General features: G+C 35.4%; 1 protein-coding gene across 1 annotated transcript in view; it reads right to left on the bottom strand.

The window, feature by feature from the left end:
• LOC148955963 (tRNA endonuclease ANKZF1-like) overlaps positions 1–27,098 on the bottom strand; it is a 74,808-nt gene that overhangs the window by 14,681 nt on the left and 33,029 nt on the right. Inside the window, exons 5-8 of the mRNA XM_089088010.1 lie at positions 21,456–21,567; positions 20,150–20,527; positions 8,394–8,847; positions 979–1,120 (exon numbers count right to left, since the gene is read on the bottom strand). Of these exons, the coding sequence (XP_088944136.1) occupies positions 979–1,120; positions 8,394–8,847; positions 20,150–20,527; positions 21,456–21,567 (1,086 nt within the window). The remainder of the gene's footprint in view (positions 1–978; positions 1,121–8,393; positions 8,848–20,149; positions 20,528–21,455; positions 21,568–27,098) is intronic.

Here is a 27,098-nt window from a genome sequence, read left to right as displayed (position 1 = left end):
AAACCGGTGATTGCTAGTACCAATGTCACACCTGATTTTACTTTCAATCCTTTTTTAGGAGCCCTGTTACTTGATTTTCATATTTTTTTTCGTTAAAATCCATTAAAATTTATCCAGGTTCATTAAAGGTCAGTGCCCTTCAGAGAAGGAAAAGGTAGAGGTAAATATTTTTGAAGACCTTCCCATGGAATATCCTAGGCTGTGGAAACATCTCTGAAAGATTCATTAGCCTGACTCAACTTCTTTTCCTGATTGCCAAAAGCTGATTTTACCTGATTTTACTTTCAATCCTTTTTTTCTTTAGGCAACTTTCAAGTAGAGCAGCTATGCTCTACTGTGATCTGTGTGCTCTAGTGTGCACTACTATGCTCTAGTGTGAGTGTTTGTTTGTTACAGTTTGTAACAAACATTTGTTACAAGTTTGAAGAGGGAGGACAGAAATAATCAGATTTTTTTCTTGGCACAAACCGGTGACTGCTAGTACCAATGTCACACCTGATTTTACTTTCAACCCTTTATTAGGAGCCCTGTTAGCAACGTTGTGTCAACACCGTCTAAATACACCTATGCACCCAACATAGGTCAGTGACACAAAAAAATTCATTGATTGTCTGAAAAAGTTGGCCGTATCACACAAACATTTTAATACGAAAAAGGGCAAGATGGGTCCCAAGGACGATCTTGAAGTTACACTTACAATCGTTAGGTTGCTTTCATGCGTACGAAAGGGCTACAGGGCAGAAAAGTTTTTTCTTGCCATAAATTTAATGGAGTTGTTAATTTTGCTAAATTGAAGGTTTGGGCGAAAAAAGGCACAGAGCCAGTTTTAAAATCATCGACCGAAATTAGAGATTAATACATTTTTGTTTCTTTTACTTGAAATTTCGGCTGGAGAGTGATAGGTAGATTAAGGAGGGGAGAAAAGAAAGAGAGAGAGAGAGAGACGGAGGGAGGGAGAAGAGAGAGAGAGAAGGATACTTTTGCATAGTCATATTTCTCTGGGTACACTCCATAGAATCTCCTAAAAGTATTTCTAGTCTCCTTATCAGCAGAAACAGAATATGCTGTTCTCCCTCGATAATCCAAAATTGCAGGATCTGAACCAGACTCTAGCAAATACCTGTAATAAGGAAAGCAATTAAAAACTAAAACATAGCCCCATATTTACATAACCCCATTTAATCTACTTTTCATAAAGGGGCAACGGTGGTAACTCTCCCATAAATGACATACTGGATGCTCTAAAATGTAATATATAGAAGCTCTTTTTTTATAGGTCAAGCATAACATTTCAGTTCTATGCATGAAAATCAGCCAAATAGGACAGTGGCGTAGCCAAGTTCGCCATCTAGCGGGGGAAGAAGTCAGAGAACACGCATAACTATTTTCTTAGATTCTCGGAGGGGGAGGGACACAGAGGGAGAGAGAGAGAGGAAGAGGTAATCTCAGCCTGGTGTTCTCTGAGCTCCATAAGAACCATCCAGCTTTATGCCAGTACAGTCAGTGCAAAATATTAAAATAATATTTTGAAAAGTTAAACTGTATTGAGTCTATCTCTCCTGCAGATAAATAAATAATGTGCTTGCCCGGCAATCCTGACAAATCAACCAAACAATCTAATGTGCTGGAGAACAGAATATACATTATTTATATATGGAAATCGCTTACTTAATCAAATAATATTGAATTCTGGTTCAGTAGTTTGAATAGTTAAATTTCAATCAGATTATCCTTCCTGCCAGCTTCCTACACAAATAATTAGATTGCTCGCCTCACCATAGCGAAAAGACATCAACTCAATGATCTAGTGTTCTGGAGAATTGACTCTTACTTCGCATAGTTGGTAAGTTGCCGAAATTCCCAGCCAATCACTAATTATAGAGATTATATACAATCAGTTGATTTAATTAAAAAGTAATGAATTTGATGCGGAATTTTGCGAAGTTTACCCTGAATACCCTAATGAATCGTGTTGAAACTGTCAAGTTATTTTTTTGAAGGGGGAGGGTACTGTCCTCACAAAAGAATATAAAAAGTTCTTTTTATGTGGGGGATTGTCCTCACAAAAGAATATAAACAGTTTTTTTTTATGTCTGATGGCCAACAGGCTCATTTTTTCGTTATTTTTTCCTTCGTTTTTATAACTCCTTCGAGCATTTACATTGTATTTGTATGAAGGGTTGAAATAAAATTATTATTATTATTATTGGCTAATATACAATATTTACAGATTTAAATCACTCATAGTCCAGGTACACAGATGTATGAGCAGGTAGATGACTTTGCAAACGTTTAAAAACTAGCGTTTAACGTTTTTAATTATGTTTTCGAGGTAATTAGTTGGCAAGAAAAAAAAAAAGACTGTCACCCTAATCCAGCAATTGCGACAAATATGCACTTGAACGAGGTTTTGACCTTACACATCTATCCAACTACCTAGGACCCAACAGTATAACCGAACCATCAACCAAATAGAAATGTCCAAATCTATGCAAAGTCGTCATCAATAAATGTAAGTCGTTGTAAATTTACAAGCAAAAGCACCTTAAATCTAGCGAAATATTTCCAAGCTGTACCTTTCATTAGGGCTCACAGATAAAATACCACCTGCCTTAACGGGTTTCGAGGCTTTACTTTCTTTACCCGGCACAGTGGAGCCTCTACCATAAGATCTTTATGGTATCCCTATGTTAGGTAAAACTTGTGAAATACATGCAAACTAGTAAAACTATTCAAATTACATACAAAATGAGTTTCATTGTTTCCTTACTGAAATCCCAGAGGTCACTGAGCAAAGACCATTCTGGAACAAATAAAGACTGGTCCAGATGTGAGTTATAAAACAAATGTTTTATTGGTATCCAGAGCCAATTACAGATTTAAAGTTCTTCGAGCTATTTGAAAACAACGTACAAATTCAAAATTCCAAAAAAGAAAAGCGACAGAGAAATTATATTAAAATATCATTCAGCATTTCTTTAAATTTTTTTGTATATTTACCTAAAAGTTCATGATACTTACTTTTTAAATTTTTCATAAACTTTTTCAAAAAAAGTTCATAAACTTTTTAAATTGCCAACTAATTTTTTTGGCAGAAAAACCTCTTAAGATCATTTTTTGGCTAAGCTTTTAACATCTATTTTTAAAATCTGTGTAATTACTGCAAATATTTGTATACATAAATAATTGGGAATAATAAGCTGAATAAGTAATATTTGAATGTATATAGCTTTCAAGAAATGGAAAATTAGTTACTTAAAAATTGAAATCATCCCTTTTATTATATATTTTAAAAACTAATTTATTATTATCTGAAATATTAATATTTAAATCTAAGAAATGGTCAGAATGTCCTGTCCCACAGCTAGGCTCCAGAATTAACTCTTGTGGATAAATAGTTTTTGAAGTCTCAATAAACTCTGCACAATTTATTACTAAGAGATCGTCCAGGTATGTTTTATTATTTGAAAGGTTATATTTTACATTGCTTGGGCTATTTTTATTTATCATATATTCGTATTCTAATTGACTTAAAAACAAGTCCGCTATGAATGGACTTGCATTCCCACCCATAGGAATGCCAACAGTTTGTTTATATAAACTACCATTAAATCTTATAAAAGTATTAAATAGAACAAATTCCAATAAATCAGACACCATATCCAAGCTATACCATCTTGAATTAATAGTACTTCTAAAGAAATTCGTCCATCGGGCTTTTTTATTAAAAGTATTAATTTTCAAAAATCTGATATTAGAAAAAATAAAAGATTTCATTATGACCATTTCAAATTCTTCGAAAACTAAACTAATTGACAAATTTCTATACAGAGTAGTAAAGACATGTGAATCGAATCTTTTAGCTGAAATATAAGCCAAAGAATTTATCACTTGTAGCAAGTTTTTGAAATTCAAATATGTGTTAAAGTTAGAAAAATTTATAATTCCTGAGCATTTTTCTTTAAATTTATTTCTAATTTCTCCTAAAATTAAAGATAGGTCAGTAGCTGCAATTCTGGTTGGACACCTTGCTGCCCCAGCAATAAAACGTGGTTTTGGTGGATTTTTTTCTGAAATTTTATTGTCCAATAAAATAGAAAAATCCAATAAGAAAGGAAACTGTTTATCATTATCATTTATTTTGATATTGAATTTTTTCAAAAATCTTTCTTCTATATTTTCAATTAAACTATTCTCCTCTATATGAGCCTTTTCGTATGTATTTGTTGTTTTTAACTCTTTTGATAAAATATCACAGTAGAGTTTCTGACAAATTATGGCAATATTATTGCAAGATTTATCAACTGGTACAATTACAAATTCATTCTGTATATTAGCAATTGCTTGTTTCATATTGGTATTATAAAATATTGAATTTTTCTCAGAATTTGTTGGATCAATTCTATACATGCTATTTCGTACACTAGTCAAAGTCAAGTTTTTCCTATACTGAAATCTATTCTTAATAATTTTCTCCTTCTTGCACCATTTATCAATAAATAAACTTATATCATTCTTTAATCCCTTATTAATATATGATTAGCTTATCTCGTATCAACAACGAAACTTAGCCCCCATTCTCATCATATATTGTAGGTGACGATGTTTTAGAATGGACAAATCTTCCGTCACAATTTGTTTTTAAGTTTGATTTCCATGCAGTCAAATTTGCCTGCAAATACAAACTGGTTTCCTAATAATCTCTCTGTCAAGTTTTTTAAGTATTGAATTATAGTTGAAAATCATTTGACCAATCGTTTTTGAAAATTTTTAAAGTCATCTCCTCTTAAATCTTATTTTCTCTATTGAAATTGCTTTGACTTCGGCACTTATGATCAGTGTAATCGGTATCAGCGTAATCAGCCACCTCAGAAGCCCCTAAATACCAGCTTTGGCTAAAATCCAGCACTGCTTTGTGAAAAATGTACTTAATTTGTTTTGATTTCGCACTGCCACACTTTGATCTTCATGACTTTTAATGATTAACGTTTAATCGTTTGAGCCATTCTATAATTAATCCCCGACTGAGCATGAAGTGAGCAGAGTCGGAAGAGGTAAGACATTTATAAAGGTGTGAATATTGATGGCACAGACACATGGCCAAAAGCCTCCATTGGGCCCTCAAATGATACAGATTGAATTAAAATGCAATCATTTCAATTAAAATGCAACCTTTCGATTAAAATGAAAATAGTCGAAAGAGGTGCATCATCCATAAATATACGAATATTATTGGCATGGATAAAGGTCCAACACCCTGGCTTTCGGCCCTCAAATCACACAGCTTAAAAATTCCTATTTTACTCCCATTTCGACAAGATTTAATGTACCCACCTTTCAATTAAAGTGTATCTATGAACCTCCTGTCTTAAATAGGAAATGGTACTTATTAAGAATCTGGTACACACACGAGAAAGACCGCATCGAAATCTCAAAGATGCTATATGAAAAACAGCCTTTTTGCTGCCTTGTGAGGTATTGCTCACTCCGTGATAAATGTTTAAACTTTAGTTTTTTGGGGTTGAACGGGCGAAAAAAGGTACCTAGGTTAGGTTACGGATTTAATATATGCTATGCTTTAACCCCCCCCACCCACCCAAATGTGCAAATATATAGCCCAAATTTGTTTCTGAACTATTATATTTTCCTCCTATTTTGTTTTATTTCATTAGCATTAACGAAACTTCACTTCTCGCGTGTTTACCGGATTCTTAAAAAGTACCTAGGAAATTTGCTTAATTTGGGCTCATTGCCCCTTGGGCTGCACGGCTAGTATCAACCACACAGTAAATAATTTAATCCTTTCCGTGTTCCTGATTAAAATTTGATCCCATGTGTAAATGCAGGACATCCAAGGCCTAACCGTGTATGGTACCTGTGACCAATTTTAGTTCCTAAAGGCACTGCAACATTTAATATACCATCGAATGAGCCCTCATCCCCCTTTTTAAGACAATTCTGAATAATGACTTACTCGTTAATAATTTCCATTTTGTTTGAAAGTCATGTCCCAACTTGCAAATCTTTGAACAAAAATAAACCTAGATAACATATGAAGTTTCCCATATTTTAGGGCTAATCTCAAATATTATAATGAAAAAGACCGGAAGTTAATTAATTAAACTTCGACAAAGGTTGTCTTCTCCCATACGAAGCTGCAACATACAATAAAACATAAAATCGCGTAAAAGGAAGAAAACGAGTACAATTAACAGCCAGTGAAAAAATTGAAAAATTATGCAAATATTTCGGTCAAGACCTCCGCTTGACCGTTCTTAGTGCAGAATAAAACTGATAAAATATAAAAACCAAACCTTAAAATAAAAACACGAAACTAAAAGTGAACGACCCAATTTCACCGTTACTAAGAAAGGGTCGTCCAATTCTAGTTTCGTGTTTTTATTTTAAGGTTTGGTTTTTATATTTTATCAGTTTTATTCTGCACTGAGGACGGTCAAGCGGAGGTCTTGACCGAAATATTTGCATAATTTTTCAATTTTTTCACTGGCTGTTGATTGTCCTCGTTTTCTTCCTTTTTCGCGATTTTATGTTTTATCATGATTAGCCAGTGTGGTCTCAGAAATTATTTGCAACACACAAAAGTGTACAGGCTTTATCCTCTTTCTCCTATTTATTAACTGCCCAATGGAGAAAGCGAGGAAAGGTATAAAAATCAAAACAGGTTAAATGATTAAACATCAAAAATAAGGCTAAATGAGGAAAGCGTGTTCCTCATGTATAGCTTCATTATGTGATACAATTACAACATTCATCTCCCTTTCTCCTACGTAGCAGCTCCTCCTTTGAAAAAGGAGTTTCAATTACTTAACTTACCACAAAGGTTGTCTCCTCCCATAAATAGCTTCATTATGTGATACATGTACAACATTCATCTCCCTTTCTCCTACGTAGCAGCTCCTCCTTTGAAAAAGGAGTATCAATTACTTAACTTACCACAAAGGTTGTCTCCTCCCATAAATAGCTTCATTATGTGATACATGTACAACATTCATCTCCCTTTCTCCTACGTAGCAGCTCCTCCTTTGAAAAAGGAGTTTCAATTACTTAACTTACCACAAAGGTTGTCTCCTCCCATAAATAGCTTCATTATGTGATACATGTACAACATTCATCTCCCTTTCTCCTACGTAGCAGCTCCTCCTTTGAAAAAGGAGTTTCAATTACTTAACTTACCACAAAGGTTGTCTCCTCCCATAAATAGCTTCATTATGTGATACATGTACAACATTCATCTCCCTTTCTCCTACGTAGCAGCTCCTCCTTTGAAAAAGGAGTTTCAATTACTTAACTTACCACAAAGGTTGTCTCCTCCCATAAATAGCTTCATTATGTGATACATGTACAACATTCATCTCCCTTTCTCCTACGTAGCAGCTCCTCCTTTGAAAAAGGAGTTTCAATTACTTAACTTACCACAAAGGTTGTCTCCTCCCATAAATAGCTTCATTATGTGATACATGTACAACATTCATCTCCTTTCTCCTACGTAGCAGCTCCTCCTTTGAAAAAGGAGTTTCAATTACTTAACTTACCACAAAGGTTGTCTCCTCCCATAAATAGCTTCATTATGTGATACATGTACAACATTCATCTCCCTTTCTCCTACGTAGCAGCTCCTCCTTTGAAAAAGGAGTTTCAATTACTTAACTTACCACAAAGGTTGTCTCCTCCCATAAATAGCTTCATTATGTGATACATGTACAACATTCATCTCCCTTTCTCCTACGTAGCAGCTCCTCCTTTGAAAAAGGAGTTTCAATTACTTAACTTACCACAAAGGTTGTCTCCTCCCATAAATAGCTTCATTATGTGATACATGTACAACATTCATCTCCCTTTCTCCTACGTAGCAGCTCCTCCTTTGAAAAAGGAGTTTCAATTACTTAACTTACCACAAAGGTTGTCTCCTCCCATAAATAGCTTCATTATGTGATACATGTACAACATTCATCTCCCTTTCTCCTACGTAGCAGCTCCTCCTTTGAAAAAGGAGTTTCAATTACTTAACTTACCACAAAGGTTGTCTCCTCCCATAAATAGCTTCATTATGTGATACATGTACAACATTCATCTCCCTTTCTCCTACGTAGCAGCTCCTCCTTTGAAAAAGGAGTTTCAATTACTTAACTTACCACAAAGGTTGTCTCCTCCCATAAATAGCTTCATTATGTGATACATGTACAACATTCATCTCCCTTTCTCCTACGTAGCAGCTCCTCCTTTGAAAAAGGAGTTTCAATTACTTAACTTACCACAAAGGTTGTCTCCTCCCATAAATAGCTTCATTATGTGATACATGTACAACATTCATCTCCCTTTCTCCTACGTAGCAGCTCCTCCTTTGAAAAAGGAGTTTCAATTACTTAACTTACCACAAAGGTTGTCTCCTCCCATAAATAGCTGCATTATGCAATAGTGTTAAGCCTTCAGCCCCCCTTCTTCTGCTTAGCACATTCTCCTTTGTTATTTGCTCACCATCAACCTGTAAATCAACAATAGCACTATCAAGTTGCACAAAATACTCGCTAAAATCATCATCATTGTTCTCTTTAAGTGCAGTCATAATCTTGCCTATAATCTTGGATTCATTGTCAAATAACTCTATTTCTTCCATTTCTTTAATCAAAGTTTGTGGCGATTTCTTCTTTGGTTTGATTGGCTTTTTCTTTGGTGAGGGTATGTAGTCAATATCAAAAGGATCTTCCAGTAGGGGTAGAGATTGTTGAAATGATGAGCTTGATTCAGTAAGAGGAGGAGTGATTTTCTGTTTTATTTCTTTCTTCATCAGCACCTCAACTTCTATCATGTCTTCAACTTCCTTTCGATCTAGAATTAATTTTGGGTGTAAATGTAGGTACTGAATACGAGGCTCTAAATTTATCCCTAAAACTGCTCCCTTTTACTTCCAACAAGGAAAACTTGAAAGGTAAACAAGGGCTTAAAACTAAGTAAAAAGAAAATGAGGTTTTCAGTTATATTTATTTATTTTCTCTTTTTACTGATATTTTTCCTTCAATTTGAATTTAAAAAATGAGTCCTTTTTTCCTGTGTACCAGTGGAAATATGAAAGAGTTTCATCATTAATTAATCAGGATGATTTATATTTAGATTTACATCAAACAGCTATTCTTTTTTCTTCCGTACTTCAAACTTTTTAGCTGTAAAAAAAAGAAAAAAAAAGAAAAAAAATCCAATGCCTACTTTTACAAACACATACAGAAAAAGAAATAAAAGATGATGTGATTTTTCAATTTCCTGAGCAGTTACGATTAAAACAATATTAGCCAAAAACATTGTATTTTCAAGTAAAAATAAACCAGTACAATCTCACTTCGTTGAAAAGTGTCTGTAGCAACGAAGAAAACACGTTCATTTCTATATACCAATCTATCAAAGGCTTTACAATCAATGATTTTTACGGCTATTCGGATGGTCGAGCATTAGGTTTCCAATTTCGGGATCACTGGTTCGAGGCCCAAGTTAGACTTTTTTGGTCGGTAGAAAGTAAAATATTGAGAATATATTTCTTTTTGGTTAAAGGTAGCATTTGCGGAAAAAAGAAATTGATATTAGACTGTTTAACATTTGCAGGTGCATGCAGAATTTGATTAAAGGCAAAACAGGGGAGGGATCTTTTCCCTTTGAAAATAGTTTCCAAAGTTATAATCTTCGTAAGTATACCTTGTTTTGCCTCACTGGTAGGAGATCGACCTTAGACTTTCAAGAACACCTTTTCAAGGGGGGAGGGGCATGGTGCATTGCTTTAATCCTCATGGTAGTATATGCTACAATTGCTTTTCTTTTTTCTGCTGAGAGTGTTTGCCATTGGTTCACCATGCATCAAGTGCAAATTTCACGAATAAAGATTTCGCCAAAGGTCACCGATCGCCGAACTAACGATTTCAACACATCATGAACATTTGAACGACACCCATTTAACTTCAATTTCTTTTAACTTCCGGGCAAAACCAAGAGAAGTACTATTGCCTACAAATTTTTCAGTTTCCTGAACAGTAATAATTCAAAATGTTGACCAACAATATTGAATTTTATATAAAAGTAAAATTGAATATTTGTCCGTAGTTTACGGGAAACAAGGGATGAATTTTATGAGCGCAATCCCTTAGCACGTTAGTTCAATTGGACTAGGTCAAGTTTTTTCGCATAATACTACGCCCAGAAAGCATTTATAATCCTTTATTCAGAACTGCTGGTTCAAAAGGTATAACTTTTAATATTAAACCAGCCTGTCACATCCTTGCAAACACAGACAGTAAAAACCGAAACATTGAAATTAGCAAAATGCAAAGTAAAAAATCAATAGTTAAAATCCCCTAGAGTAGTATTAATGTTATTAGCGAAGGGAGCCCACTTTCCACCCCCAGTTGTACATATCAGAACCCGAAGGTTCCCCCACTCATGACACACTTCCGCAATGCTTAGCACACGCCACCACGAGTACGTGATTAGTGAATGTCATTGCTCCCTCGGTTAATAGATATGAATGAATGACATCAATAAATTATTTTTTTTTAACTTGATTTTACGCATTTTAAAACTGATGCGTTTTTAACTACTCACATAAAATTATCAAACAGTTCGTGGTAACGAACGTGATAACGTGGTAACGGACGTGGTGACGTAAAAAACTTAATTTGGATACCAACAGATACATCAAAAGAATAAGATTTATCTGCTGATTTCAAATACATAAGTTTTATCAAGTTTAGTCCTACTCATCAAAAGTTACTTGCCTGAGAAAATTTGCTTGATTTTCGAAAAAAGGAAAAAACAACCTCTAAAAGTCATAGAACCTTAATGAAAATCACACCATCAGATCCAGCGTATCAGAGAACCCTATTGTAGAGGTTTCAAGCTCCTATCTGCACAATGTGGAATTTTGTATTTTTTGCCAGAAGAAAGATCACGGATGCGTGTGTATTTGTTTTTTTTCCCAGGGGTGATCGTATCGACCTAGTGCTCCTAGAATATCGTGGGAGGGCTCATTCAAACGGAAATCAAAAGTTCTAGTGCCCTTTTTAAGTGACCAAAAAATGGAGGGCAACTAGACCCCCTCCTACGCTCATTTTTTTCCCAAAGTCACCCGATCAAAATTTTAAGATAGCCACTGTGTTCAGCATGGTCGAAAAGTACAATGATTATGTCTTTGAGGATGACTTAATCCCCCACAGTCCCGGGGGGAAGGGCTGCAAGTTATGAACTTTGCCCTATGCTTACATATTGGTTATTGGAATGTATACAGGCGTTTTCAGGGGGTATTTTTTCTGGTAGTAGAGGGGGTGGGGGAGGGTCAGAGGTTAAGTGGGAGGATCTTTCAATGGAGGAAGTTTTCATAGGGGGGGGGAGGGACATTGCTATGAAGGGGGCGGATTTCCTAGCATTATTAAAAAAAAATCAGAAATTAAATAAAAAAACAAGTTTTTCTACTGAAAGTAAGGAGCAACATCAAAACTTAAAACGAACAGAAACTATTACGTATGTGAGTGGATACGCCCCCTAGTCAATACCTCGCTCTTTACGCTAAAGCCTTTTTAGTACTTTCATAAGAGCTATTTATTCTAATTAACGGCCTTTGTGATTAAGGGGCCATTTTTAAAGAATTGGAACAAAATTCGAACTTTAGCGTAAAGAGCGAGGTATTGCCTAGGGGGCGAACCCCCTAATATACGTATTAAAAACATATGAATATAGAAGTTCGTATATGTAACTTTTGAGAAAGCCATTTCACCAAAAAAGAAAGTAAAATTAATATGCAAATTTCGTTTTAATTATTCATATACGGTGAGCCAAAATCAAAAGCTGCATTAATTAAAAACATTCAGAAACTAAATAAAAAAAACAAGCTTTTTTTAACTGAAAGTAAGGAGCGACATTAAAACCTAAAACAAGCAGAAATTATTCCGTATATTAAAGGGACTGTCCCCTCCTCAACACATCGCTCTTTACGCTAAAGTTTGACTCTTTCACACAACTCTATTTTTTAAAACAATAAAAAACTTTAGCGTAAAGAGTGTATTAAAGAGGGGTCAACCCCCCTCGTATAAGTAAGAATTTCTGTTCGTTTAAAGTCGTAATGTTGCTCCTTACTTTCAATTGAAAAAAAAGTTTTTTTAAATTTAATTTCTGCTAACAAAGAAGCATACGACGCTTCACGAGAAAAATGTTATTCACAGCTATATTGTGACCATTAGGGTGGGGTGCATTGTTATATAAGCAACTATGATATTTGGAAAGAGCATCAAATAATGAACTTGATGGTAATACTTTCACTTTATAAATATGTTGCACTTAGATGCATGGGCACCCATAGGCTGAATTTTAGGGGGGGGGGGGGGTACCTGGTCTAACCGGCACTAACAGTACTGTATAATTGAAATCTCAAGACAAAATATCATAGGCAGTGCGATAGCGCTGCATAAGTAAAAAGCGATGTGGACCCAATATATTGTTTTTTCTTAGACCAGGGCCCTTTTTATAGAAAGAAATGTCACAGAAACTTCAAAAAGAGCTCGAGGAGGGCACCCAGTTCCCCCTCCCCCACGTCAATCACTTCCCCAAACACATCCAATCAAAATTTTTAGATAGACATTTTGTTCAGCGTAGTTTAAAGGTCCGGAAATTATGACCTTGAGAATGACCCCCCTCCCCCCATACACACAACCCTTAGAGCAAGGGTTGTAAGTTATGCCCTGGGGGGATATAAGGTTTCTTAAAGAAAGGGTGGTCATATAAACCTCAGACGGGCTCATTTGATTGGTAATCAGAAGTTCTACTGGCCTTTCTAACAGTTAAAAGTGATTGGAGGTCAACCACCCCCCCCCCTCGTACACCAATCATTTCCCCAAACACATTCAATCATAATTTTGAGACAGTCATTTAGTTCAGTGTAGTTGAAAGGTCCATAAATAATGTCTTTGAGGATAACCCTCCCCCCATATAGCCCCTCAGGGCAAGGGTTGTAAGTTACGCCCTGGTGGCATATAAGGTTTTCATAGAAATGGCCGTCGTATAAACTTCAAAGAGGGCTTATCGGATTGGTAATCAGAAGTTATAGTGCTTTTTTTAAGAGTCAACGTGATTAGAAGGCAACCCCCCCCCCCCCCACACACACACGTTATATTTTTCCGAAACGCATCTGATAGAAATTTTAAGACGGCCCTTTGTCGTTGTAGAGACTCCAAAAGAGGCTCATTCAGTTGGAAATTGAAAGGGCTAGTGCCCTCTTTAATAATGAAAAGTGATTGGAGGGTAACCATCCCCCCACGCCCATCATTTCCCCAAACACTTCCAGCAAAAATTTCGAGATAATTATTTTGTTTGACTTAGTTGAAAATTCCGTAAATGATGTCTTAGAGGATGATAAACCCCTCACGGGCCTCAGGGAACGAGTTGGAAGGTATGCCCCAAGGGCATTTAAAGTTTTTATGGAAACGGTGGTCGTACAAACTTTGGAGGGGGCTCATTGGATTCGAAATCGGAAGTTGAAGAGCGATTTTTAAGAGTCATAGCCCCCCCCCCCCCCCCTGAAATTCTCTTTTCCCCGAACGCATTCGATCGAAATTGTGAGATAGCCATTTTGTAGCCAATAGTCCAAAGAGAATCAAACACAGTAATCAGCAATTCAACGTAGTAAGTGTTTTAATGGGAGTTGAACTAGATCAAAATGTGGTATGAGCGCGTAAAATTTTCAAACGGTGAAAACACAGTGTCCCGAGAGTAGATTGTGTGATTAAGTCTCTCCTTTGAGAGTACGTTGATGGGGATTTTGAACTAGCCAGAAGGCACTATGTGTATACTTCTAGTACTACAACTACAGTTACAGTAACTGATTACACCAAGAGTATTAGGGTGGAACTTCTAGGAAGTGTTTGGCGTTCCAATTAAACGAAAAAACTGTATACATGCAGGTTTTCAAAAAGGCATATAAGCAATATCATAGACGGCACCACTCTATAATAGCTAGAAATATCATTGAAACATTTAAAGAAGCTAATTCGATTCAAAATTAAAAGTTCTAGGGTCCTTTCTAAGACTAAAAAGAGATTGGAGGGCAATCAGTCTCTAAAGCCGATTTATTTCCCAAACACATCTAGTCAAAATTTTGAGACAACTATTTTGTTCAGCATAGTGGAACGGTCCAAAAACTATGTCTTTAGGGATATTGGGCATGTCAAACCCTACAATTATGCCAAAGATTCTTATAGAAAAAAAAACGAAAAGATATAAAATATTATTTTTTTTCATGAAAATGACAAGGTCAATAAAAAACGAACAGAAATTCATCTAAGAAAACGTTTTCCACAAAACAAGTTTTTCAAAGAAAACTAAAGAGCTCCATTAAGCCAAAAATGGGCACAAATGAAGTCATAAATCATCCAAGCGTAAAACTACTACAAATCAATAAATAAATGAAACTCAAAATGAACAGAGATTAGAATAAATAGCCGAGTCGAACTCGAAACGAGCAATAACTAACGTTTGTAGGGCTGATAACCCCCATGCCTTCTCAAGATCAGGACATAATTTGCGCTTTACTGATAACAAAATATGTTTAAATGTTTTCACTTTTTTTACTTAAATAAGTAAAAAAATTTTTTACTCACTTTTGTTTAACCTTTTTTATTTTAAGGGATAAATATCAGTATAGGCATTTTAAACTGACATTCCACGGTCATTTTTCTTTCAGTAAAGCCTTGGTTATGTTCTGGTCTTGAGAAGGCATGGGGGTTGTTAGTCCTAGTAATATTAATTTTTGCTCGTTTTGAGTTTGACTCGGGTATTTATTATAATTTCTATTCGTTTTGAGTTTCATTTAATTGTTGATAGTGATTTGTGGTAGTTTTACACTTGGAAGATTATTTGAAAATATTTCTGCCCATTTTGGGGTTAATAGAGATCTTTACTTTTCTTTGAAAACTTATTCGGTGGAAAAACTTTTTAAATTAATACAAATACATGACACGTTCATTCAGCCAGGGGTGGGGCTGGCGCCCCCTTGCCCCCCTTTTGGGTACCCATGCTTAGATGTGGTCATGCACTGTAACTTTACCAAATAATTTTTATGGAATTTCCATTGCCTGATCCGGCTGAAGTAGGTTTTATAAATTTTAAAATTAAAGTGCTTTCAGCAGCCCATAAAAAGTATTTCAATGCAGTGAACGAGTCACGATGACGTACAAAATATAAAAGAAAATTGACAAGATCTAAGGAGGTAGAACCCTGATCTCTGAGCGGGAATGCAATTGCCTCAGACAGGTTTACGAGACAGTTGGCCGAGACAGGTTGGAAACGTTGGCCGAGACAGGTTTACATACTTTTTTCAAGCCTTTCTCGGCACTATATGCTCAGTAAAAAAATAAAAACAAATAATTACCAGCCTCATCAGCCAGAGAAGTAGCAAATTAAATGTGATACCCTAAGCGCCTCTGGAGGCACAGGAGGATCTAAGGTCTAAGGGTACTAACGGTATTGACAGCAGTGGCGGATCCAGGTGGGGGGCCCCCCTAGTGTAGTCTAAATTATTGTAATTTACTTAATTAACTCAAGTTTGCGGTAATTAAACTTGCTCCTAAACACAAGTTTATTTTGCGCCGTCCTATTGCACCGTCCTATTCAACCTATTTTGCGCCGTCTCTAAAATTTTTTTTTTCGGATCAACCTATTTTGCGACCCCCGAAAAAATCCTGGATCCGCCCCTGATTGACAGGTTCTTTTTTCGCCCATTCACGGCCCATGGCTTCTACTATTCCTTAAGAAAATATGAATCAGCAGCGTAATCAGCAGACTTACAAGCACAAAAGCTGATGTTCAGATAGCGATAGAGACCACTATTGTTTTCGGGTGCAAGGAAATTTTGTCAGAAACACGACAAACCATGTGGATTACTGTTAACTATTACGACCGTATTTTGAAAAATAGGTTTATTTTGCTTAGGAGCAGTTCTATCTCCATTGCTCAAAACAAAACAGAAAATCTACACCTATTTTGAAAACAAAAAAGAACTGTAAATTTACACTGATAATTTTCAAAATTTTACATCTTAATGAACTTTATATATTTGGAATTAGCATAAAAAACAAATTCTTTTGATACATTGATTGCTATCAAAATCACTTCTTTTAGAATTTTGGTTACTATAGAACTATAGTTACTATATGGTAAATATGTTTGATTCTATACCATGTATTTTAAACTATGGATAAAATTTCCATAATCCCTTCTATTCTTCATTCTTTTTATTTGTCTCAACTTCCTTTTGGATGCTCAATTTTACACGTAGGGAAAATTTTCCAGGGGGAATTGTCGGAGGAGGAGATTTTCTGGAGGCAAATTTTCCGCAAGAGGGATCTTTCTGGGGGAGAAGGCATTTTCTGGGAGGAATCTTCCAAGGGGGATTACGTCAGCTGCCTATAACGATAGTTTTCAGATTGGAGCGTTAGGTGATTTTTTTTTTGTTTGGAGAGGGTACTGCCTCACTTTGTTTTACAAAGACCTTCTGACTCCAACATCCTGATTTTGAGGAAACCATCTGACTATTTAATTGGAAATACTCGCTTTGTAGGATGGCCTAAGACAAAGGGGGGGGGGGGTACTACCTCACTTTGTTTTACAAAGACCTTCCGACTCCAACATCCTGATTTTGAGGAAACCATCTGACTATTCAATTGGAAATACTCGCTTTGCAGGATGGCCTAAGACAGGGGGGGGGGTACTAGCTCACTTTGTTTTACAAAGACCTTCCGACTCCAAAATCCTGATTTTGAGGAAACCATCTGGCTATTTAATTGGAAATACTTGTTTTGTAGGATGGCCTAAGACAGGGGGGGGGGGAGGGTACTAGCGCACTTTGTTTTACAAAGACCTTCCGACTCCAACATCCTGATTTTGAGGAAACCATCTGACTATTTAATTGGAAATACTCGCTTTGTAGTATGGTCTAAGACAGGGGGAGGGGGGGGGTACTAGCTCACTTTGTTTTACAAAGACCTTCCGACTCCAACATCCTGATTTTGAGGAAACCATCTGAATATTTAATTGGAAATACTCGCTTTGTAGTATGGTCTAAGACAGGGGGAGGGGGGGGGGTACTAGCTCACTTTGTTTTTCAAAGACCTTCCGACTCCAACATCCTGATTTTGAGGAAACCATCTGACTATTTAATTGGAAATACTCGCTTTGTAGGATGGCCTAAGACAGGGGGGGGGGGATACCAGCTCACTTTGTTTTACAAAGACCTTCCGACTCCAACATCCTGATTTTGAGGAAACCATCTGACTATTTAATTGGAAATAATCGCTTTGTAGGATGGCCTAAGACAGGGGGGGGGGGGGTACTAGCTCACTTTGTTTTACAAAGACCTTCCGACTCCAACATCCTGATTTTGAGGAAACCATCTGACTATTTAATTGGAAATACTCGCTTTGTAGGATGGCCTAAGACAGGGGGGAGGGGGGTACTAGCTCACTTTGTTTCACAAAGACCTTCCGATTCCAATATCCTGTACTTTAGCGATAATTTTGTATTTGTATAATGTGTTTATATCGCAGTTGAAAGTTACAAAAGCAATTGAATGATGAGAGACAAAAGTCAATTTTCGATTCTAATTACCTAGCCCCTCAAAAGTAGTAAATTCCTTGTAAGCCCTTTTCACCCAATCAGAAGTCCCAATAGAATTGCCTGATCATAGTTCATAGTTTTAGATACTCGATTGAATGACCGTATATCCAAATCAGGTGAACAAAATACTAGACCTCTGTGGCCTTTCGGAGATGTGGAACGAAGGAAAAGGCCCAATGGAGGAAAGTGTGTCAGTATGGAAGGAAGTCCAGAGAACCTTAAATGACCACAAATCCAAGAGTGGTAAGCTCATAAGAACCAATCTATGTCTTTGAGGTTTTACTCCCAAGCTAAAGAGTATTGGGGGGAGGAGGTTTATTTTAAATTTGGATTGAATAAAGAGGACTTGAAGAATTTGTTGTCGGTAAGAGGGGATAATTTCAATTTAGGTGAGAGAAGGAAATTTTTGGGAAAGTTTAGGTTAGCAGCAGGCCCTTATTTTTGCCCTTAGTGTGGATGTGTGAATAAGAATTTATTTCATTTTGTATCCGAGTGTTAAGAGGTGTCTGAGTTGCGAAATGAATGTTTTGGATGAGCGTTTGGGAGTGAATGCTGGTTAATTGAGCAGATGGCTGAGAGGAACGAATATGCCATTAAACAGTTGTGTAAGTTTCTTCGTTTAGGGATTAAAATAGGGAATCATGTTTGAGGGGATAGCTTGTTACGGTTTTTAGGATTTAAATTTTATTATGATTGGTGTTTGTCGGTTGAAATGTTGAACCTCGGTGTGTTTCTTTTTTTTTGTCTTTTTGTTGTTAATTTTCTTTTTTTATTCATCTTATCTAAAGTTGTAATTTCATATTCAAATTTAATTAATTCAAAAACAAGACATAACTCTCGTGGGCAAAGCCCAAATATGATGTCTCTTTGTCATAATTAGCAAAATAAAGTTGTATGATAAAACTTCGTCAGGATAAAATAAACTAAACAATACAAACACTAAGGATCATTGTAACATTTCAGAAAGCTTGGCACAAAGTTTTTACTGTAGCGCATGGTGTTACAGTGGACTGGGGTTAGTTTCGGAACCTTCTTAGCCACTTCCCTGGGGGGGACAAGATCTTATAGGGACAAAAGGTGGGGGAAGGAATCATCGGTAGATGGGATGTTGGAGGAGGGAGGAGCCAAATCTTTGGCATAATTTTTCTCGGCGGGAAGAAAGGGATTCAAGTTTAAATTCTTTGAGGTAAAAGGAGTAAGGTAGAGGGGAACCGCCATAAATGATTTGCAGTGATCTCTTCGAAACTCGTTCTATTTTATCAGTTTCATCCTGGGTAAGGTCAAAGTGCCAAACCGGACAAGCATATTCAACTATTTCGTTCCTGAGCTTTGTTTGTGGACTGTATTCTGTGTTGCTATGGCCCGCAGGCTTTTTCCAATAAATCTGATCCTATCTATCAAAGAATAAGCCGTAAGAAAAATTTGTTTGAACCTGCTTTCTACGGCTATAAAGATAGAAAGATAATATAATTATTTCACGATTTACAAATGAAAGATGATAGGCTGTCAAAATATTGCTTTTTAGCAATTCAGCATTTGCCAAACAAACAGCAGAACACCCTTAAACGCAATGGAAAGAGATCATAAGAAAGCATTAAAAGGAAATAGCAACAACACGGGAGGGAAGAAAGGGTAAAGCTCAAAACTGGGGGCGGAGGAGGAGCATACGCAGCTATGTTGGCCTCGGATATTATGGCCTCAGAATGAATTGACAGTAAAAGAAAGTCCCAAGGCGTATAGGACTATGCATAATAAACTACCTTTAATTAATTTTAACCAACAAAGGCCTCTTTCTTCCAAATAGTCAGTTGTCGCTAGTGTTAGCAAACATTTCGAGCAACACGGTCACTAACAATAAATATGTTGAGAGAGCCCAATGGATTTCTTTCTAGAGTTTGACAAAACTTTGACAAAAAAAAAAAAAAAAAAAAAAAACGCTTGGCCGGCTTTACAACTCGTTTTTTACTCCTCATGTCTGTTTTTTTGTGCCACTAAGGAAGTTTTTTAACCACGTCAGAACGTCAACAAATTCGGTCTGTCCTTTTTAAATTTTGTGAGTATTTTCTCCGTGTTCCTATTTGGTTTCGAAACAGTTATATCTCCAAACCTTACGGAGTTTTTGAGATATGTGATAAGGTGAATGTAATAGAAGGCAGAATCAAACAGCGATCTGAATCAGTCATAGATTCTCCGTTGGGTTGTATTAACCGTTTGTGAGTCATTGTTAGTGTATTTTTTTAGTGTTTGCGATGATAAGTGTTTTTATTATGTATGTTTCTTTTTCCATATATATCAAATATATCATTATATTTGATATATAAATATATCATTATTATTATTCAACACAAATTCTGAAACTCGAATAAAGAGGACGAACAGAGACATAAATCTGAAATGAGCAGACGGATACAGAATTCAGGGAAGCAGTATAAAAATCAGAATCTGTTTCTCCATTCTTTTCTTATTGACGTTTTTTTGTAAGCTTACCTACCTAGTACTTCCACTGTTGTCAGTTCCTTGTAAACCCTCTTCACCTCAGCAAAAGTCGCCCGACGAGTTGGGATAGGTATACTCCTCAGTCTTTCATCTAATTTATTTAATATTGGATTCTTTCCTCCAAAGAGCAAGGCATTATTCGAGCTAACCGCACGAAACAGAATTAAATTACAAGCTGACAATTTCTCCTTCCATTCCATCATTAATTCAGTTATATGTTGCGCAAATGCTGCCTCGTTATATCGTCTAAGGCTGGCACCAGCTGATTTGGGATGTGAGCCGCCAGATTTCGAATCACGAGATGACTGACTCCCTCCCTGTTTTGCTCGGACAGTATAACTGTGAAATGTTTTATGGTCAACGGGAACACCATCTATAAATAGAGGAATCTATAAATAAGTCAATAAATTAATAGATTTATAAAATCTATAAATCTATAGAAAAAATCTATAAAATATCTATAAAAGAGAAAATAAATCAATCCATAAAAAATATGGCAAATTAATTCAGGTTCAAAAGGACTAAAATATTCAAAATATTGGTGTATGAAAATAGTGCATGAGCAGTGTTTATCTTTCTGACTGCAATAAATTTCTAAAAATAGGCATCAATTCCGCTGAAACTTTGAGCTCAAAAACTGGTGAAGTAAAAACTAACTAAGATTGCTCTTTTGGACGAGTTCAAATTACAAAGTTTCTATTGTAGTTTCAGGTTTGCGTCATTGTTGCCAGGCTGAATCAAGAAGAAAAATAAGCAAAAACAATTAATCAAATTAAATCTTCAGCTAGTTTTTACACCGAGTCAGGCCTTTTTTTTTAAGTTCGAGTCAGTCTATAGCTTGAATTTAGCAAAAGAACAAGAAGTAGTACGAAGCTTGAAAAAATTTAATTTTCATTTTAATTGTAAAATTTTAAATTCAAAAGTGCCCACTTACATATAGTTTTGGTTTAATAAGCTAAATTGTATCTAGGTTATTTAGAATTACTTATACATTATCTATGCCTCTCTGCTTTCCCTAGCATATCTATGCCTCTCTGCTATGCATCTCTGCTGTACCTGGAGGAATTTTCTGTGTACCTAGATGTATTTCTTTCGGTTTAATTGAGAGGTACCTGGAAACAAAACAGTTCAAAAAGAGAAGTTATGACTATTGATAATTTCCCTTTATTTATACCGTCTCTGGCAGAATCACATTATCATTGCATTGTTTGTTCTAGCCTAAAAAACACCACAATCTCTCTCTCTCTCGCCGTTGCAATGGCTATATTTTCAAAGTTTTTATATACAAAGGTATATTTTACCACTGAAAATAGCCGCAGCAAAATGGCCACCTCCTAGCATAATAACAGAACAAGTAAAGGGTGATGGTTTCATATTCTTCAAATTTGCCAAACAAGCCTCATTTACGTCACCCTGGAACAAAAAACTTAGTTGAAATATTTGCAACAGATACAGCTGAAGGTGGGTACCCATCAAAAAAGAACAATCTAAATCAGACAGTAGCGATTCCTATTACGGTAGTTGCAGAGCGTTCCTAATATTCGAGAATATTATTAACTGTAGATGGCTCCTGAAACCATATGGTCTTGCCATAATGAATATATCAAAACAGAAGAAACAGAATACTGTTTTGCTGCAACAATGAGACAACAACCCTAAAATAAAACTATATTAAGGGAACACCCCGGTGTCTTTCATCCAGCAATAGCCGAAAACCTATAAGTAGTTTTAATTTGGGTTGCCACTGGAAACGGGTCCTAAAAGTGTTCCTAAAATTTTCACGTCTCTATTACTCCTGTTTGCTCATTGTAGTAACAAAATATCATCATGATCGATTATTCATATATTAAATACAAATAACTGTGTTTAAAGAGAGTTTAATCGACAATATGTTTCTATTTTTTCTTTTTTTGTAAAAGTTAGCAAAGTAATTCAAGTTTATGTTGTTTTTTCATGTGCTGTTTTTTTTTTCTTTGCTGTTGTTTTTTTTGTTCTTTTTCCTGTGCTGTTGTTTTTTATACCTTTTCCTGTGCTGCTGTTTTTTTTGGGAAGGGAAGAGATGATTATTTTCTAAATTCTGATATTGTGATGTGTGCCGTCATTACTGTTTTGTATGGCCTTACGTGCCGCATATTAAAACTTATTATTATCATAATCTTCGTTGTTGTTAGGAGTTTTTTTTTTTTAGTCTTTAACTATTTGGTTTCAAGTGCAAGTACAGTAATACTCTCTTATTATAAATTTTATCTTGTGTACCTTTTCAATCCAACAAGAGGCAGGAGCAGTACAGGTACTTTTCGGAATATTTTTTTTTGTTACTAACAAGGGGCGTCGTTTGGGGCAAGAGAGGGCAGTTGCCCCCCCCCCCAATAATATGAAGAAAACAATATCATACATCCCATGTCCTTCGACTTTCCAGATAAGGACCCCTCTTGCCCCCCGCCAATAAAAATTTTGGAGATTCGCCCCTATTACTAACGTTCTTTGAATTTAGGAATATTTTTTCATTCTTTATTATTAGATATCCTACTGTGTTCTGTACTTTTTTGCATTTCTTGAAAAAAAAAAAAAATCAGAATTGTAATTAAACATAAATTAACAAAATGACACTATTCACATAAAAAGTACTTATTATAGATTAAGACTAGTGTAAAGTGGTACAAGCCAATATCTCAGAACCGGTGCATGCCAAAAAAAAAACAAAAAAAACAGCTTGCAACCGGGAATCAATTTCTTGAAAAATCAAGAAACTGACAATTACAAACCAGGAACAATTACAAATTTAAATATTTCCCTTTTAACTTACTATAAACACTTATAAAAAAGTAACAACAGAATTGCCGAATCAGTTCGTTTGACATGTAACTAGCTTCAGTTTATTTCTAGTAAGAACTGAATTCAAATTCAAATTGGATAAAACTGAACTAACTCAGTTCAGTTTTTTCTCACAGGCCGGCAAAGCAGGTGATGGTAATGTACGATGTTGAGAACTTGGAAGCAATGAGTGGCCGAATCAAATCACCAACAAGAAGCGGTGCTCACGAACACTTGATTAATTTAGGGATTTCAGAGCCGAGCATACTTTAACATACTTTTCGGCTAGAATAAGATTTAGAGCTCATTTCTAGATTCTCACCAAATCTTCACTCAAATCCTCAGCACCGTGTGTCTGGAGACCCATACAGAACCCGTATGTCCTTAGAGGGGTCAAATATGAGTAAGATCCCTCCAAACACGAGTAAAATATGAGTAATGCCCTTTTCAGATGATTTTGCGGAAAAACTAAGTGAGATATTGCCACTAATGTCTGTAAAGCACCATTTCCCTTCTTCACCAACATTTAGACGTGGACTGCAAACAAAGAGCCTACACCAAACGTAATCCCTAAGATGGTATTAGACGAAACAAAAGGGTAAAACGGCATGGCGCAGGAAAAATCGCGTTTTAGCAGATTGAACCTCATAATTTTGGATTTGCTGTCATTGACATGAAGGCTGTTTGGCGTGTACTGCATTTTAGAATCGTCGAACAAATTTAGTTCAAACTGAGGCGCACAGCTTGTGAAGATTAAACCAAATATTTCAGAAGTAGTGACAAATCATCCTCGTAGTTGAGCCAATCACTGAAACGCAATAAAAACGTAAATAATAACAGCAAGAAAAAGTAGAGCAGATAGTTAAGTGCCTTGTGGGGCACCATATGTAATCTCCACCACCTCTGACTTTTAGATATCCATGTGGTAAAAATCAATAACCAATAAAAAATGGGCTTAAGAGTGCCCATTAGCTTGAGATCCTGGGCTGCAAGAAGATGTTTGATCAAATTAAAAGCCTCTCAATAACCTATGGAACAAATCAACAAATGCGTTTCCCAGTTCTATCCATTTAGATATCAAGTAGATTATTAATTAAACATTCAGTATTAACAATTAAAAAACCATAAGCTACCAATTTCCTAAAAAACTACTTGTAAAATTATATGTACAAGGGATATAGAGGTAGAATAATTTAAACTTTTATTTAAGACAATTAACCTTAAGGAACATTTTCGTTTTCTCTTTAGATAAACAGTAAGCACATACTAGAGAATAGCGTAAATATATAATAAAAACAAAACGCTATACAAACAGAAAAACAAAAGAAACTCCCATCCGATAAACTATAGTTGTTGTTTTTAGAACCATACGATATGATGATTCAAACACTCCAGAAAAAAACCTTAACAATCACTGTTTTAACTAGAAGTTTTACCCCCACTTGTTATAAATGGAAAGACAGTATGGCCTAAGAAATAATAGAGGTTGAATGCTTTCAGTACGGTAGTAGATTAAATAAAAAAAAATACGTTTTTTTCAACTGAACATAAGGAGCAGCATTCCTCCGGATTCTCTACCTTCGGTTGGGAGTGCAACGCCTGACTGGCGGCAAATCATCGACGCATCCCGTGTTTTCCTCCAGATTTCTCCAGGAGCCGATTTGGAGCTGGGTAAACATCTGGCTGGCTTACAGAGTGACAACGCTGACCCGCGTCCCAAACTTAATAATCAGCGACATCAGGACTCGATCGCTTTCCCAAAGGAACATGGAATTTACGTCCATTGTGGTAATCACTCGACTACCACGGCTTTAATAACTGTTAGCATATCAGAAATAACTGTAATAAATCAGTCTTAAATCCTAACAAAAATTATTAATTTGGTACAACAGTTTAAAGTACACACACACTGCTAAAGTTTTCATTATGAAAGCATGAGAATGCATTAAATTACAATAAAATGATAAAAATATAAAATTATAAAATATAAAAAAAATTTAATATAAAATAATAATAATAATAATAATAATAATAATAATAATAAAAATAATAATAAAAAAAAAAAATATAAATATAAAATATAAAATATAAAAATTACAAAAATAAAATAAAATATAAATTAAATTATAATAAAATTATAATTAAATTATAATAATTTCGACCCGGGTTGATCCAAAGAAGAAAGAGTGATTCCGTGACGAATCTTACCGTTGAGCTACACCGTACATCTTGTGAGTTGTAAATTGACAAGATTATCAGAGCAGAACATCAGAGCAGAACATCAGAGCAGAAAAACAAGTTATTTGAGACATAAAGAGAGGCAAAATCTCAGCGATGGGACTCCACGATATTTTTGGGCTAGAATGCGATTTCGCGAAAGATCGCGTTATAAGCTTTGATGTGAATTTATCATGTCTTGCTATAAAGCTTTTTAAATGGCTACTCAGTCATTTCATGAAAATTAGACGGGATTGTCAGAAACTTTAAAAGTGGAAGCTCAACTTAGTGTCACTCATTTTGGAGTCAAGGGCTAATTCCACTGAAACTATCTTGATTGAATCCGTGGGAATCAAGTGTTTCTAGTGATTCCGCGGTAAAAAAAAATATGGCTTAACTTCATTGATTTGCGTCAGTTACATATTTTCGTAAGCCAGTCATATTATTGCTTAAACGGAATCCAGGAAGGTAAGCCAAAAGCCCCGCCTTTTTAAAACCTGATTGGCTTCCACAACAAAATTTAAATTTCACCTGATTGGTTCCCCTCCGTGATATTTTAAGCCAGTAGAAAAAAACAAATAATTTTGAACCAAATGATTTTTTCAAGTGAACTCTCTGTTCCTCTATGAGGGGATCTCACTCAGAAAAAAGAAGCAACCTTTTATTAGAACAGAAAACAATTGAGTTGTTTTTCAATCAGAAACTTGTTACAAGTCCATGTAGTGGGTACATCTATGTAACATAAAAAATTAGGGAACTTAGGGTACAATTAAAAATTAGGGTACAATTTAAAATTCAAAACAAATAAACAGAAAAGCATTTGGATAATACGGCTACGTGGTATCTATCCTCGTGATATTTTAGATTCACTTTTTAACGCAGTTGCCCTCCCGCGTGTTCTCTATCCATCCCTTCTTTTTCGAGATTTTAAATTTTCTACAATTTTTCATTTATTCACATTCCTTATTTTAAATACTGTTTACTTTACTGTTTACTTATTTACTGTTACTGTTTACTTATATACTGTTTACTTATTTTAAAAACTTTTTACCTGGTTTTCCAATTTGTGTTAGTAAAACCGAATTAATTTCGAGACTTAAAATTAAAGAGCCGTTGGAGACAGCTAAAACTAAGAAAGACAATTTTTAGCAACAAAATTTATCTTTTTACATAACCTTTTTCTTTTTTTCCAGAAAAGTTTGAGATATTAATCATTTTTATTTGACATATTTTACTCAGTTATGTTTTTAAGCCTATTGTAAACCGTTGCTTTGTTTTATTTGTTAAAGTATTTTATATGGTCCTCGATTTTGAGGGAAATAAATAAATACCTTTTCATTTTTAAATAACACTTGGTTGTGGATTTGTTTGGAAATTTGGAACATTGTTTCACCTCTGATGCACTTCTAGAAAAATCCCGAGTAGACAATGGGAATACTCAATTTGGTAGTAGATCCTATATTATAAAAATCTTCAAATGCATAAAATGATGATAATCGAGACAGATCTGAACTCATTCCTAACATAGATACAGCTAAATATGACGTTAAGCACATAGCCAATCTTCGAACAAAGTCCTGGTGAAAATACAAGCACTCCCGTACTTTATAACCAACTTTATTACCCATAAAACATGTTTTTATTATTTTATTAGCTATACAATGCCTATTTAATAAGCGAATGGTAAGATTAAATTATTCTTGAGTTATATTATACTTATGATTTATTTGCGTAGTGAAATCGAATCTGCTTACTGGAACAAAAAAGGGGACGGGGGAGATTCCACTTGTTGACGTTACACGACTTCTCAGCTGTATTGAGAATGTTAGCTGAGTATTTATCAGATTGTCAGCCAGAGGCGACTTAATGCGATAGACAAGTTTATATCAGCAGAAAAATTGTTGTTGCTCATA

This window comes from Artemia sp. Qi Xiang Cuo, chromosome 1 (assembly GCF_049724085.1).
Source record: "Artemia sp. Qi Xiang Cuo chromosome 1, ASM4972408v1, whole genome shotgun sequence".
NCBI classification, from domain to species: Eukaryota; Metazoa; Arthropoda; class Branchiopoda; order Anostraca; family Artemiidae; genus Artemia; species Artemia sp. Qi Xiang Cuo.
This window is presented reverse-complemented; position numbering and strand designations above follow the sequence as displayed.